Genomic DNA, 17,072 nt, shown 5'->3' with positions numbered 1-17,072 from the left:
AGGGCTTCATAATTATGTGCTTAGGAACAGCACTACATAGAAATATGTACATGCAACATACACAATCCGCAGGAAATGTGTAATGCTGTGAAGTGTATTTCTATTCCTAACATTTGCGGGGGCAGGGGGATTCAGTGAAAATGGTGTGCAAACTTCTGACTGGACCTTGATTAAAATTCAGGGAGAGCTGATAGGGGCTCTGGAGAGTAGATCCAGCCCACAGGGCATTAGGTGGAGATCATTAAATGTCTATGCCTCCACTAGTCAGGGCCCCTATTAAGATGTCAGGTCACTTAGCATTTAAAAGTCCTGTCTACCATACTCCCCTTCCCCCACAACGTCCCATTCCTCACTGTACTCACGGAGTTCATCAAAGTGTGTTTCAATCCCATCAGGCCCTGGCACAGAGCAGATGAGCCGTGCTTTCAGGAATGTGCTCCATTTATTCACCAGACAGCAGTGGCCTCCATCATCATTCTAAATAAAAGGAAAGCAGTGTTCTGGGATACAAAAAGTGTTATGGAAGCTACAGTGCTTTTGCCTGCAGCCACATCAGTGTTTGTAATGTGCACGGCTAGAATTGGGCTATCAGACACACAACTTTTATTCTGTACACTTCTGTACAGTGGGACACAACAGAAACAGGGCAAAGAGTGATGACCACAAAGGAATGCCCAGTTACTCCAGACTCCCAGCTATTCACATGCTATACCAAAGAGGACAATATAGGAAGGAAGCAGCAGAAACAGTGGCAGTGGAGGAACTCAGAGCAACAATGGCTTCTGCCATTCACAAGAGATGTTGGTGAACTACTATATATTTTGGAAAGTGGTTTGTCTGTCTATCCATTCATTCATTCTCTATACACTGACACCTTGTTTATTTGTTCTTTTGTTTATTTGTTCTCTATACAGACACCTCTCAATATATTATTGCCAAACTTGACACAAGGATTTCTGAGGCAGAGGTGGGGGTCTAATTTGATGCTTGGGTGCCATGTGCCATTTTGAACCAAGATGGTGGACTTAAATGGGACTTCAGGGTGACTGTGCTCATTTTTTACATAGGTTCGGCTGCCTCTTGAGATTTCATCATCAAATTTGGCACAAAGGTTACTGAGGTTGTTGTTGATTTTGGAGTGCTGGGTGCCAATTTTGATTCAAGATGGTGGACCAAAACATGACTTTACTCAGTTTTGGGGGTGAAGGAAGCAAATTCACAAATTACACTATTTAAAAATCACAGTATTTATTGGTTTCTAAAAATTCCTAGACAGTGCCAGGAACTCCTTGTTAATGGTATTATAGAGAAGGGTCCAAATACATGGAATTTATAGTAAACTCTCAACCAAACCTATGTTCATTCATCCTCAAGACCTACCAGGCAAATGCGACCAATGCGGGAGTAGACAACAGGACTCTGTGGGGAATCGGTAGATTTCTCTCGGAAGAAGAAATAGAGCTTGTCATCATTCCTCTCTGCGCTGTCTGGAATGAGCTGTGCATGGACAAACGCTGGGTCTGCAAAAAGTAGTTTAAACAGTAACATGGTCCGAAAGGGTGAATGTTCTTTCCAGACTCCAGCACCCAGAGCTTTTGTGCTATATGTGATTCCTCACCAGCCCATGGAGGAGGTCACCTGGCCATTGTTAGAAGAACCCTAACTGCCTTCAATTTAAAAATGGCAGCTTATACTTGAATCTGGGGGCTAAATAACTCAAATCTTAAAAAGGTTCCTTAGATGTGTACTCAGGTTGATGTATGCAGTAAACTCATGCAGCCACAATAATTCATCCCCACTGGAAGAGGCAGCACCTCATCTCTAGATGCGTGAGTTTTCTTCCTCATGTCTCCCCTCCAATACTGCACTGGCAAAGATTTGAACTTATCTTATTGTTGTAGTGAAAAAAGCATATTGCCAGGTGACGACATTGGCTCAAGCCCCTATCACCTGACAGATGCTCCTAGCACATTACTCTGAAACATGTTGTTTACTTAGCAAAGTGCAGCAATTTGTCTCACACCCTGCACAGCTTTGCCTGAGAGATGTTTGTTTTTATTCAAGAGCAAATTAGTCATTGAAAAGTGATATAGGGTGAGGACTGGCTCCATGCACAGGCTTGGGTCCACCCCTTTGAAGCACACATTTACTTCATAGAGCTCTACACTGACATATTGTGGCTCCTTCAAACAGCTCAAGTGGAGAGAACAGAATGTAGGTATCTGTCCTAACAACCAAAATTCTATAGGTTTTTCTATTATAGTGGGTGCTGAACCCGATACCTAGTCTTCCCCAAAGCTTGGAGAAAGAGAGATTCAAAGAAAACAGAGTTTTCTGTTCTCAGTTGGTCAAAGAATAGAGCAAGTTTTAATAGCATAACAACAGCAAGATTTGCTAGTACAGTGGCACCTTGGTTCTCGAACAGCTTAGTTGTCGAACAAATCAGCTCCCAGATGCTGCAAACCCGGAAGTGTTCAGTTTTTTTGGAAGCTGAATGTCCGACACAGCTTCCACTTGAGTGCAGGAAGCTCCTTTCCATTATTGTTTACCCACAGAGATTTTGCTTTCAAAAGCTGCCATGTAAATTTTTGATGGGACCAACCTCATCCTAAAAGAGAGCTGAAATGTTGGTAGGGCGCAGTGGTATAATGGAGGGAGAACACCCCCTGGTACCTTTTTCAGGGCAGCAGCAACAATGTCATCTGCCAGAGCACCAGGGTAGCTGACAGACCTTCCCTGCTCTGGCAAGTGAATGAGGCAATATGTTTGTGAGGCTTTCAAGTTTGTCGTGTATCACCATAAAGGAAGTCAGAGTATGAGGAAACTAATCAAGCAGATGGCATATACGTATTTTCTTTTCTTTGATGGAGTCCCTGCTTTCCTGTAAGATTGTCTGCATTTCTGGTAAAGCAAAAGATAGCCTTTCAGCTGGCTGAAGATCTTTTGCTAAAGCTCAATGCATTTAATAAACTGAAACTGTACCATTAGAAGTAATCCTCAGAGTTCAACATAGCTTACCCCCAGGAAATTATGTATAGGACTTTTTGGATTCTCCTTGTGGATGAGCTATAAGGGGTGTCAGGAGCTCCTGAACATTAAAATTCACGACTATGCCACTGGTTGAGTGGAAGAGTGAAAATCTGAACACGTGTAGTATGTGCCATGCAACTGTTACTTCACTGTGAGACTCAGGACTGATGCATCTGACAAAAAAAGGTCTGATCCAGGAAACCTATATAACAACAACTAAGGCTGCATTCCTATACACACCTACCTGGAAGTAAGTCCCAATGAACTCAATGGGACTTATTTCTGAGTAGACATGTTTAGACTTACACTGCAAGTTAAGATGCCATAGGCGTGTTGTTTTTCCTGCAACAGATTAATACATCTACCGCTCTCAAACAAGTCCTGATTGTTCAGTTCAGGGCTCACATTTTGCTGTACCTTTCCTGATCTGTTATGGAATCCTTTTGTGGTCACACAAAATAGTGTTAGCTGAGGTTGAAAATGAAGATTTACGGAATGCACTTAAGACGCAATCAAACAGCTTCTAGGCATTTCATCTCTGTCAACATTTGCTCAACTTGTGCATATATTATTCCATTTTATTTATTTTAAAACGTTAAGTCCCACCTTACAGCTGAAAAGCAAGTCTCAAGGTGGCTTACAAAACATTAAACTACATAGTTATAAAGATAACTGTAAGAACAAAAGCTGCTTGTTTCTTCAGTGTATGGTGGCTCCTCCTGGCAGGCCAGCAGCTACTGATGTGGTTTATTGTGGCATGCAGACACTGCCACCTTGAATCACGACAAATGAGTCAAATGACCTGCCCAGATCAGAAGACCCGTGGAATGAGTCGGCAAGGAGCACACATGGGCCTAGTGGTTATACAGATTTGTCCTAAATCAGCTCTTTGGCTCTCCTCTCTATCCAATCTTTCCAACTTAATTAACTGGTGTCAATCAGGTAGGGTCCGTGTTTTAAACCAGTAAATGTTCTACAACACTAGGGAAAGGACCACTTCTATAGATTAACACTTTCTTGAAATTCTGTTCAATGCCCCAAATAAAAGCTGTTCTGAATAACTTCAGTCAATGCTTCACACTCTAAGGCTTGTTATGATCCAAACTTCAGAAAAGAATTCTGAATCCGTTGCTGCCTTTGGTACTAAAATTCTTTTACTGGATGTGATGGTGGCTTGTCCTGTATCACAGGCCAAAACTAGGGAAGCAAATCTTCATGTCAGTGTAGAAAAGAAGTTGACATAAAGCTCAGCGAGTTAAGCAGCTGTTTGCTAGGCTGCTGCAGGAAACATGGCCATGTGATTGATTAACTAAGCCTTCTTAGTCTACAGTGCTGGAGTCCTGAGCTCTATTCCTTGTATCACCTCATTTGTAATGCAAAATGAGGTAGTTTAAGAGTTCTTTACTTACACAGCTCAGCTTGAAAAGGGTGAATAGCAATTGAAATCACAGGCAGGGAAAATTGCTTTACTATGGCATCCCAAAACTGAGAGGCAGGTAGTGCTTCTCAACTTTTATGAAATGATACCCTCCCCCAAAAGCGACTAGTTCTTCTGCGTCCCCCAATGGCACAGTGATAAATTTTCAAGTGCAGGAGCTCATCATGACAGACTCTGCAGTAACACACCCCACCCCTGAGAGTCCAAAAGTGTGGCTGTGTTGATCCATGGATGCTGGTTGTGAAGACCTGCGTTCACATACCTGATTAGCCGTGAGGTTCACTGGGTGGCCTTGGGCAAGTCCCTCTTCTCAGCCTAGCCTACCACACAATGGGTGGGATTCATCTTCCCATCAGCAGAAGCCCTGTGCAAGGACTTCTGTTTGCATAGTGGAGCTTCCCTCCCCTGCCTCCCCTGCAATTGGTCCTGGGGGAGTCAGGATAACCCCCAGAACAGTGCATGAGGAAGGAAAGGAGGATCCTTCCATCTGGCATGCAGAGATGCTTGCTGTAATGGAAGCTCAACACAGCGCATTGTTGATTTCTTCCCAGGGCCATTATGAGGAGGAAATGAGATAACTCCCATACTTGCCACCACAAGCTCAGTGGAGGAATGCTTGTAGCAGTACTACTACTAGTAGTAGTACCCCTCCCATCTGACTGGGTTGCCCCAGCCACTCTGGGCGGCTTCCAGCATATATAAAAACACAGTAAAACATTAAACCTTAATAACACCAAGCAAAATGTAATGCGCAGCCTTTTTATATGGTGCTGAGGTTCATTTTGAACTGTTTGTAACAGGCTGTGGGACAATTATGCTGCTTTCTAAAATACGTTTAATGTAAAAAAACAGATGCCCATTTTAAAACAGTGCAGGAAAGGCTCTTGCCAGGTAAATAAATGAATACAGCATGTCCTGCCTTCCAACCCCGCAAGCATGCAGCACTGGCAAATCCCAGTCTTATGGATGACATCCTCTCTCCTACTGGGGAAAAAGTACTAGAGAAGTGCTGCTTGCCCCACACTACATGTCCCTCACTCATGTGGAAATCTCACCTGCCCAGCTTCTTTCACATCATCTTATTTCCCAGACAACCAGCTCATACTGTGATGGACAGGCCCTGGGTCTGCCTCCTAGTGACCAGCAACCAGTGAGAGCTGGTGAGTCCATCAGAAAATCAGGAAAGAGAGTGTGGAGTTTAAGTTAGATGCTGACAGTTTTAGAAGTGAAATAGAGATTTGACTCTCGGTGAAAGAAAAATTAAAAGCCAGTGTGGGCAGTTGCAGATGGTTAACTGTCTGAGAGGGGTTAGCCAGGCAGAGCAAACTGGTCTTGATTCCCTGAGGGGAAGTAAAATCCTAGAAGGGGCTGAGTGGGTGTTGCAGGTTAGAACACTGATAACCATTTTAAGTGGGAAAAGTCTACCTGAGACTTGGCTGAAAAATAGTGCTAAAAGTTTCTCTGTAAAGAAACATACAGTTTTGTTCCAGAAGTGCCTTATCCTCATCCTCTAGGTGGGGAGTGAGTAGGGCTGCCATACGTCCGGATTTTCCCAGACATTACCAGGATTTCAAATGCTGAATTGACACCCGGGGGGAACCTCTGAAAGGTGGCGGTGTCCTGGATCTTAGGAAAGTCAATTGAAAAATCATGTTTTCTTGGCGTTTTTGTAAAAAAACAAAAAAAAACCCTCAACTTTCAGGGTGTCCTGGTTTTTATTTTTTGAAATACGGCAACCACAGGAGTAAGTGGACACTGGGCAGCCTTGACACAAGTGCAACACTTTGCTGCTCTACTTAAATATAAATCCTACTATGAATAGTTAAGACTATGCCTCTCCTGTGTAAGAACAGGGGGAGTTTCATCTAGTGACACACCCATATTACCAGTCAAGTTACACCCATATTACTTTCTGTCACACATACACTACTGCTTTCTTACACACATACTACCGCCAAATTCCTGCACCCACATAACGTCGGTGTGCTGAGGTAACACCAACATAAGTTGTCAGGAACACAACTCTATGCATCCATCCAGGAGAAGCTGTGTACCATACTTTGAAAAACTCTGGGCCTGAGCTGTTCATAAGTCTAATGTCAGTAACCTTCATCATTAGTACCAAGCATTCCCTTGCTTTGGGGTGGGGGGGGGGAGCTGTAAGATTTATGTGGCTGCAAGCACACCTGTCTGCCTTAAAAGCTTTTGTAAGAATATCTTGGAAGCTCTGCAATTTGGGGATATGTTGGTATTTTCTCTAGAGCCATCACTGCTAAAGAATTGCCATGGAAGGCAAATGGTCACCCTTATAATCCAGCATTTGCTTTCATAGATAGCTCTGTTCGGGTTACTAAAATGACATCTCCCTAAATTTGATTCCCAACCCCAGTTTACTCAGCTGTTTTTGCTGCTTCACAACAGCTGGAGGTGCAACCAAAAAGGAAGCTGAGACCTTCTCTCACTGGATCCCTTTCCATGATGCATGCTGGAGGAGAGAGGGCAGGAGATTAAATGCCCTGGATCAGTTATCAGAAATGACAAGAGTACAAACCTGCCCTTCACCACCAACTGTGTGTAGAGAAATAATTCCAGGAGCAAAATGCTTTTGAACGCACAAAAGGGGACATATACCAGAGCCAAGGAATTAAGCAAAAAGAGAAACTAGTCAAATACCAACACACTCCTGAAATGACCAGATGTCTTAACTTAGCACATATATTTTCTTTATGGAAAGAAAGTTATAGAAGACAATGACTTCTTCAGTGATGTGCTCTACAAAGCCCAAATGAAGTAGGAACACTTGCAGATTCTGTATTTCGTGTTCCACATAGATGGAGCATTTCATATCTATTAAGGCTGGCAAGACATGAACAGGGCAGGAGAGCCCTATTCCTGGTGTCCTGGGAGCTAGACAGAAAGTACGGACAAGTGACAGTGCAAGGACAAGGCAACAGCAAAATCAAGTATCAAGGACCGAAAACAAGGGAGTACAGAAGAAGGGTATGATAGGTGTCATGGGGACACTGTAACAGCAAAGGAGACTCGAAGGGCACCAGGATGAGAAAGGGGGTCCAGAGAGCTAAATTAAGATTCCATCATCCCCAACAAAGCCCACTGAGCTGGCTATATATGGACAGATAAAAGAAACCAATTGTAGGCAGCTGGTATGACTTGGCATGAAGCCCTCAGGAAGCCAGACTTGAGAAGTCACCATGGAACAGTGTGCACTCACAGAAGGAACTTGAAGACAAAGGGGAGGGGGGTTGTTGGTTAACGCTCCTGCTAGTATAATGTTTTCTTTACTAAAGCCTCTTTTTATTCACATTTTCTTTCTTACAATAATATTCTGAAACAGAGAGGAAAGAAGAGAGGGAAACTCTGTGCTCCAAGTCACAATTCCCACCATGTAGCATGGACATTGGACACGAAGATCATGAATGCAGCCTTGCTTTTTGTCCTCTTCACTTCAAACTCTGCAGTCTGCCCCCCTTTCACTCACCATTTAGCCAACGGGAGTTGTATTGGTCAGTCCTCATAGCAGTCTGCTTGCCCATGGTGCGGAAGATGGCGGCATCAGTGCCCATGAAGTCAATGTAGACACCAGCATAGAGTTCTTCATCTGTGGGCAACAGAGGGTAGGGGGAAGAAAATTAATTGAGAGTTTTGTTGAGGCAGGATTCCCAACCACTCACCCCACTGGTTCTGTGAAAGAGAGGGATGGGGGGAAATATATGAAATGCCTGGAATGGTTCACTTCTTAAATGATACCTACAGAAACAGGGAAGCTGCTCACTGGCACTTTGAACAATGATGTGAAGACAAGTACCTCAACCTTCTTCTTTTCCCACCTCCATCCACCCCCCCCCCCAAAAAAAATAAAGTTGTGCACCAGGAGTTTGTACATCTCCATGTGAGAAAAGAATGCAAAGTTCTGTTTTGGGCATGGATGGCACAGACAGTATTGCCAGACTATGAAACTGGAACCATTGTCTCTCTTAGATCCTCAACGTTCATTCATTTGCTCTGAACTCTTAAATGGGTAGGAAAAAGAGAAACTCGCCTCCTTCTGTGGTCCTTTCATTCTCAAACTCAATAAGAAAGCTCTGATTAGAGTTTTCTCTCTCCCTCTCTCACACACAACCTCTGAACACAGTGTTCAGAGGAGGGAGAATTTAACCAAGACCTTTTTCTTGTCTAAACTGCAGCCACTTCTACTATTTGCCTGATAGGGGAAAATAGTATACAGGCAGCCATATATTTCCCCCCCTCAGCTTTGAGGGGAAATGTGATTTAGACTGGGAAATCCGTGTGTGTGTGTGTGTGTGTGTGTAGGGGGGGAAATTAATCCCTCTCCCAGTGCCACTGCCTCATTCCATTCAAGGGCCCCCGCAGCTGCTTTAAAAAAACCACCACCACCCAAAACCCAAGAAACTTCAAGAGAGCCAATCACAGATTTCCTGCATCTCATCTAGTTTGACCCTAGGTATATCAACTGCCCTTCACACCTAATATAGTTTAAATAGTTTAGGGTTACCCTGTTCTGTGCTCTTTTCCCCATCTTCTCCCTTGCAAAAACATGCAGCCTTTCCATGTCATACCACTCTGGTGGCATCACCAACAATTCTTACAGACAAACTTAGAAGTTAGAGGAAAAGAAGTTCCCCGCCCCTAACTCAGATGCTTTAGGTGCTAATACTCAGGAGAATTCAGAAATTTGTAATTAAAACATGAAATAAAGAGTAAAGGGGGACTGTATCTCCTAATTCTTGTCCATGCACAATAATTATTGTATCGAGTAACACTGGATAAGAGATGTGGGGAAAGGAAAAGAGCGAAGCACCTGCACTTCCTAGTCTCCTGACTTCATTCATGTCTGAAGCTGCTGTCAGCATGGAACGGCTATATATTTAAGGATGAATTAATTAAATGCTAGAATTTTTGGGGGTGGTGGTATGGTGATTCTATTTGGTAGTGTGAGATCAAACTTGGAATCTGCGTGAATTGTTCTTGGAGAGTGGGAATGAAAAGAAACGACAAGGGGAAAGCAAGGTCTCTGTAGAAGGGGCCCTTTCTTGTTGCTCTGACCTTTCATTGATAGAAGAAACCTCATAATGATCAAAAGCAGGGGAGAAAAGGATCAAGATTATTAGTCATGCATAACATATGAACTGTTAGGTGCCCTTCCATAGTTTCCCTACCGCTGCACTGAATCTCTTATACAGAAATTAGTAAGGCTTACAGAAATGAACCTAAGTTCATTAGCAAAGCTGCTAATCAGGTCCAGCACTCAGTCAGGAACCCACTGGTACAAGGGCACAATTCCTGCCTGTCTCAGGCCAGTGCTGCAGCTGCTTTCAGATTAATTAAGAAGTTTTGGGCTTGTCGTGTAAATGGATACTAATGCTTGGACAAGATCAGAGGCAGCCAGGCCATATCAAGGGGTTAGGGGATTTGCAGGAAGAAAGAACTTTGGCCAGCACTGGAACCGACTCTTAGGGGAGAGTGGTGCAGCTGTTGTGCCAGTAGTAGGCCCAGGGTCAGCAGGACAATGATACCACTCCTCATTATCTCCCTGCTGTGAAGTTTTGTAATCCCAGCCCTCCACATAGGGGAAAGCCCTGTGGAGCTTGAGCCACCATTTGAACTGGAGATGGAGGGGCCCTGCGGGAGATGGTATGGCCACACAGGACAAAGTTCAGAGGATGTCCATGCTTGAAATCAATCTGGGGTTGAGTGAAAAAAGGTGGGTCTATGTGGTGAGGGAAGGATATAAGAATCCAAGAAGATGAGAACATTCAAAGATATATTTATATACAGATATTAAAGGGCAAGAGTAAAATACAGTGGTACCTCGGGTTAAGTACTTAATTCGATCCAGAGGTCCGTTCTTAACCTGAAACTGTTCTTAACCTGAAGCACCACTTTAGCTAATGGGGCCTCCTGCTGCTGCTGCACAATTTCTGTTCTCATCCTGAAGCAAAGTTCTTAATCCGAGGTACTATTTCTGGGTAAGCGGGGTCTGTAACCTGAAGCGTATGTAACCTGAAGCGTATGTAACCCACGGTACCACTGTATACATTGGTAACTCTAGCATGACCAATGGAAAGGACCAGGTTTCTCAAGGGAAGCAGAGGGGTCTGCATGAAATTTGCAGCTGGCTTAAGTCAGAATATAGCTGACTATATGTGAATATAGCTGGCCACTCAGGCATTGTGTTGTTTTGGAATGCTAGGGCAGTGGGAGGAATAATCATGTCTGATGGATAGGTGGAAACGATTGGACCATAACAAAATGACATAAATGTCATCTGTGAAATTTTGCCAAGGAACCTCTCAGAACTTTGCTATTCGCCAAAGCCCTATTCCTCCTCTTCTCCCACCAGATGGGACACTGCAGTTTAGTGAACAGTATGTCCTTTCTCTTCTTTATCAGCATCCGAGAGGCCATGATCTTTCCCCATTAACTCCGATGACATTTCCAGCTAACTCATCCATGCCCAAGGATGGCCAAAACCATTTCCTGACACAGAGCTGCTGTGCTTATAAGTAGCATAGCCCCCCTCCCCCTTATCAATCCTGATATCGTTTTAGAACTCATAAAGAGGGAAATTTCTCAACAGAGGCTGGATGACCATCTGTCATGGATGTTTTAGTTGAGATTCCTGCATTCCTGCATTGGACTAGATGGCCCTGGGGGTCCCTTCCAACTCTACAATTGTATGCCTATAGAATGACTGATGTTGCACAACCATGGAACTCACTTATTAATGCTGATACGGTGTCCACCTTTGGGTCATACGAGCATTTTCCTTTTCCTGACTCAAGCTTCTCTGGTTCCAGGTAGAATATGTAATCCTGGAAAGTAAGGCAACAGGTAGATCAATGATTTGCTTTACCACACACTATTACCTTAGGCCTTCACAACTCTTTTTAATCAGAGAGCATCTAAAAGTACATGGAATACAAGATGCTGAATACGTGAATCACACTGTCCAAACCGCATCTCTCTGGAGTGGAAGTTTCGTCCAACAAGGTTATAAGCAGTGGAATGTAAGAAATCCTGGCATGTAATATGTTTACCCCATGGAAGCTGCTTTAAATCATTTTTCAATGGTGGCTGACTCACTGGTGAGTTCATTACCTCACCATGCAAAGCTATTTTTTCCATGCCACTACAGACTTTATTTTGTTCAGAGACCCTGCGGAGGCATGGAGAAAAATCACCACCAAACATGTAGAAAGCTGGTGCAAACATTACCCTAGCAACTGCAGTACTGTATACACGCTACTCTTACAAGTTTTATATCAATTTCAAGTCAACCCTAAGAAATGTGGCAGCAGAGCCACTCTCTAAAGCTACTGCATTGACCGATTTACAGGAACATTCACTTTCTAACCCGTTTTGCACACCTCCCAAATATGTGTCCCATTTTAAAATTGCAGAAGTAACAGTTCTCCTCCTAAAGAAACCTGTTCTGTAAATGAAAAAAACCAAAACACATTAATATAAAAATAGTGTATCCCACCATCTTTATCCGCATAGTGCTACTTTACAAACCCATTCCTAAAATTCATACTTCTGGACCTCTCCATCTCAAGAAACACTGGACGTAACATTCTAGCCAAAGATTCAACGTTTTCCCTGCAATGTTTGCACACAACATTACATTTTCAGACTTTTTCCACTGGGTATGACCACTGGGTGAAGTGAAACAACTGTGTGCTGTAATGTGTGAACACTACAGGTAAGTGTATAGTTACCACATATTATTACTAAGTAGTACCTAGACACTGATGAACTTCAGATTGCCTTCAGTCACCCTGTGCTACAACCTCTTCTGAGTATGAAACAACAATAAATCACGGATGTCACATTTCCCCCCACGCCCTAGAGGACAACCAACAGCTACAAGCAGAGCAGATAGGATGCAGGCCTTAAATATTGCTGAGAAGTGCAGAGTGAGTGAATGCCATTTGAATCCCTCCTATCATGAAACTAATGACTCATTACTCCAGTGACTCACAAGCGGTACACTGGGATCCACTTCTGGCCTTATAAGAGGGTTGCTAGGACGCTGGCAATGCTTGTAGGTGCCAATGCGGCAGAAGGAGCAGTGGAGAAGAGACTGCCAAGCCAGGGTGGTAGAATCAACATTTGGGAAAGAAATCCCACAAGTGGATCTTTTTAATGAAATGTTTGGAAATCGCTGCTTTAGTGGGCTGGAAGCCATTTAGAAATTAAAGAAAAATGCCGTGAAAAGGTTTAAGAGGTTTCCCCCCACAAAATACCTCTTGTGGTTTGATAAAAACATTAAACCTAATCTGCCAGTGTTAAGCACTATTAAATAGTGCCAGATTACCAAACAGGCGGAGAGTAGGCACTGACCTCTGGGCCTCATGCATTTTAGAGGCCCTGCAACAACGGATGAAAATAATATTGATTTGATCTGGAAGAAAATTACAATCAAGTTTTCTTAGTTCAATATTATCCCATTAGAGTGCATGCACAAGGGGGAAGGACAAGATTTTGACTGCCTAGGGGCCTCCTAGGGTTTAATATGGCACTGCTTTTAATTCCCATTTATTTTGATGGGAGTGGCTTAGGTTGCAGAACTTGACATACCTACTTGAGAGTAGGCCCCTGCTTCCAGACAGGAGTTTAATATGAAAACAGGTCATTGAGCTATTGCAAACAAGATTGTTGGCAACAGGTGGTATATATCAGATTTCCTCTAGAAAGGGTCTATGCAGATTAATTTGGAGTGAGGAGGATGTGGGCTAACATTTTGATGCTGACAATGTTATGTGAATGTGGCAATCAATCAATCAATCAATCAATAATCCCACAATAAACATCCAACTGAAAGTACCCTCAGTTGGACCTACTTCTGAGTAGACAAACATTGGCATGAACTGCTAAATAGCTTCTGTTAAATGAGATGTAAATTTTAGCTGGAACAGACTTATTTTTATATTATTGATTTATTGGGAAGTATACATATGTGTTCATATAATTTTACCCAAAATGTTTTTATTAAAATGTCACAAAAATGACTTCAGCATGTTTTTAAAGAAAACAAAAGTCTGTTAAAATATTTTATTATATCTGTATTGGCCATGAAAAATATTTACTACTGATACTGTCCCTTGTTTTTCTAAGTTAAACGTCTTCCTTTGTTGAATAGGGTCCAATTGGCTATTGTGCAGCTACTGTTCTAGAATTGTGGCTATTTATTAACAGATCATTCCTACAAAAATGTAAGTGAGAACTTTTCAGGGCGCCCCCCCCCCATCCAGCAAATGGAAAGCAGAGCAGTTTAAAGGCTTTGTGTTTTAAGAATGGGGTGGTGTAAGGACTGAATAGATAAGGAGAGTGAGATACACGGTTCAAATATTTTTAACTCAGACTATTATTGAGTTCATTCTTTTGACAGCATTCACCCTATTGATCTTTGGTAAATGGTGCTGATGCTGTCTTCAAGATGGATTGGATTGGACAGAATAAACCCCTTTCTGTAGTTCATCTTTCACCTGAGGAATGGCTAAAGTCAGCTACTTTTAGCAGAATGGGCTGAGTCAGCAGCATAAGGAACTAGAGTTGGGATGAGTGAATGAGATAAAAGAACAGACATGAATATGAGCATAGGGAATTTGTGGTCCCAGCATACAGCTTCGTGGGGGCCAGAAATACCAGCTAATGCCAGCACAGACACATATCCAAAGAGTTCTCACTAGATACAGACACTTGAATAATGCCAGGTTTTTGTAAGAAAGTGCAGGGGTCTAACTGGCTTGGGACCAGGGTCCCAAAATAACCCCCTCCCTCCACATATGCCTACCCAGCCTCTACGTCCTTAGCCAGGGCTCAGTTCTAGTCAACTGAGGGGCAGCAGGTGGCTGTGGAGGAAAGGGCATTGATGTGGTGGTGCATCAAACCTGAGGACATTTTAATGCCACACAAGTACCCTCTTATTTTGCAATTCCTTTCAATTTGTCTCAGCTCTAAATTTATTTTTTTATTTTCACCAAATGATTTGATGCTGCATATATCTTACAGTTAATAAATGCTTTCCCCACTATGCATTTAGGTGGGCATTATGAGCTTCCTGTGTTTGTATCTGGAACCTGACCTGAGCTAGCTTTGTCTGGATCTCTGTCTCTGATTCATAATTTGAGACTCCTGGTTATTTTGCTAAAGCCTGTGGCACTCTTGGGATTTCACTGGATGACTTTGAAAAGAGCACTAAATGTTGCAAGGATTCTTTATTAAAGTGGGGATAGGGACACCTGTCCATAGAAGTCCACTTGACTGGAGACAAGTCATCTTTTAGATTTAGGGGAGCTAGTCTCAAACGTTTGTTGGGGAGATCTAGGTGTTTTTTTTGTGTGGGGGAAGTTATTTGTCCTGTCTTCAAGCTTTTTATGATGGAGGACCTCTGTAGCCAACCCCAACGACACGATCTCAAGATGGAAGGGGAGGGAACAGCTGCAGTCGCCTGCGATTCCTGCGCAATGTTTGCCATCTTGCCAAAGGTTGCAGGCAGCTTTACCTGCAGCAATTGCATGTTGATTGCCCTCTTAAAAGACAAAGTCCAGCAACTGGAGGAACGTGTAGCTACGCTCCAAAGAATTAGAGAGCTGGAGCTCTTCTTGGAAGCAACAGAGCACACCGTCTCCACCAAGGAGGAGACAGGGGACTCCCCTGAGAAGGAGTCTAGTTCACCAACACAGGAGCCAGATATATGGAGAAACGTGACTCAAAGAAGTAGGAGGCCCAGGGTTCACTCTGATTGCTTAGAAATACACAATCGCTTTGAGGTCCTCTCCCCTAGCATGGAAGACGAAGAGCAGACTCCATTTGAGGATCTCTCCCTCATTACAGTCGATCAGGTATATGAAGACGAGCAGCAAAGTCAGTCCTCAGGGAATGTGCAGGCGACCTTGGAACGGACAGCTCACGGAAGAACCCCGACCAAACCCAAGAGGAGGCGTGTAGTGGTGATAGGGGATTCCCTACTGAGGGGAACAGAAGCAGTGATCTGTGGGCCTGACAAGATGTCTCGGGAAGTGTGCTGTCTCCCCGGGGCTAAGATCCAAGATGTAACTGAACGACTGCAAGGAATCATAAAACCCACTGACAAATACCCCTTCCTCTTGGTTCATGTGGGAACCAATGACACTGCAAGCAATAGCCTCCAGAAGATCAAAAGAGACTACGAGGCTCTCGGCAGGAAATTGAAGCAACTAAATGCACAAATTGTCATCTCATCTGTCCTCCCAGTTGAACGACGTGGCCCAGGGAGAGAGGGGAAAATAGTGGAAGTGAACAGCTGGCTCCGCAAATGGTGTAAACAGGAACGGTTTGGATTCTTAGATCACGGACTGCAGTTTCTTGAAGATGGACTTCTGGCAAGTGATGGGCTGCACCTCACAACGGTTGGGAGGAATGTTTTTGCCAAAAATCTCAGAAACCTCATCAGGAGGGCTTTAAACTGACTAATGTGGGGGAGGGAGACAGTGCTCCTGAAGGTAGGAGTCTATCAATTAATGAAGATGATCATCCAAATGTCATAGACCAAATGGAGCAAACAGCACGCGGACCTAGTGGTGGGAGGAAAAAATCCTTAAATAAGAGACACGGGGGAATGATTAATGGACTTCAATGTCTGTACACTAATGCGCAAAGCATGGGAAATAAACAAGATGAGCTTGAGCTCTTGGTACAGCAAACTAAATATGACATAATAGGCATCACTGAAACCTGGTGGGATAAGTCCCACGATTGGAATGTAATAATGGGGGGATACAATCTATTTCAGAGAAACAGACCAGACAAGAAAGGAGGAGGAGTGGCGTTATATGTCAGGGATGTGTATACCTGTGAAGAGATCCAAGATTTAGATCCTCAAAGCCAAAGTGAGAGCATTTGGGTCAAAATTAAGGGAGAGAAGAATAACAGAGACCTCATTGTGGGAGTTTACTATAGATCCCCAAGCCAAACGGAGGACATAGATGATGCCTTCCTGGAACAGATGGCCAAGCATGCAAAAGGAAGGGAGATAGTAGTAATGGGGGACTTCAATTACCCGGATATTTGTTGGACGTCAAACTCAGCCAAGAGCATAAGGTCAAACAGATTCCTCACTGGCCTTGCAGACAACTTCATTGTCCAGAAAGTGGGAGAAGCAACAAGAGGAACAGCCATTTTAGATCTGGTCCTAACCAATGTTGATGACCTGGTTAGTGGGGTAGAAGTGGAAGGATCATTAGGCGCGAGTGATCATGCTCTTCTGAAGTTTACTATACAGCGGAAAGGAGCAGCCAAGCATACTAGGACTCAATTTCTTGACTTTAAGAAAGCCGACTTCATAAAACTTAGGGAAGTGCTGGGTGAGATCCCATGGACAACAATACTAAAAGGAAAGGGAGTTCATGATGGCTGGGAGTTTGTTAAGAGGGAGATACTAAAAGCACAACGTCAGGCAATACCAATGAGACGGAAACATGGAAGGTGCCTAAAGAAGCCAGGGTGGCTATCTAAAGAACTTTTAACTGAATTAAGATTAAAAAAGGATGTGTACAAAAAATGGAAAAGGGGGGAAACC

General features: G+C 43.4%; 1 protein-coding gene across 7 annotated transcripts in view; it reads right to left on the bottom strand.

Annotated features, from left to right (window-relative positions):
- SEMA3F (semaphorin 3F) overlaps window positions 1-17,072 on the bottom strand; it is a 126,540-nt gene that overhangs the window by 16,026 nt on the left and 93,442 nt on the right. For all 7 annotated transcript variants that reach the window (XM_082214502.1, XM_082214508.1, XM_082214504.1 and 4 more), the window contains 4 exons: window positions 11,229-11,322; window positions 7,968-8,087; window positions 1,381-1,520; window positions 363-477 (listed from right to left, as the gene is read on the bottom strand). In XM_082214502.1, coding sequence (XP_082070628.1) covers window positions 363-477; window positions 1,381-1,520; window positions 7,968-8,087; window positions 11,229-11,322 — 469 coding nt within the window. The remainder of the gene's footprint in view (window positions 1-362; window positions 478-1,380; window positions 1,521-7,967; window positions 8,088-11,228; window positions 11,323-17,072) is intronic.

Source organism: Podarcis vaucheri (assembly GCF_965113315.1).
Source record: "Podarcis vaucheri genome assembly, chromosome: 2".
NCBI classification, from domain to species: Eukaryota; Metazoa; Chordata; class Lepidosauria; order Squamata; family Lacertidae; genus Podarcis; species Podarcis vaucheri.
This window is presented reverse-complemented; position numbering and strand designations above follow the sequence as displayed.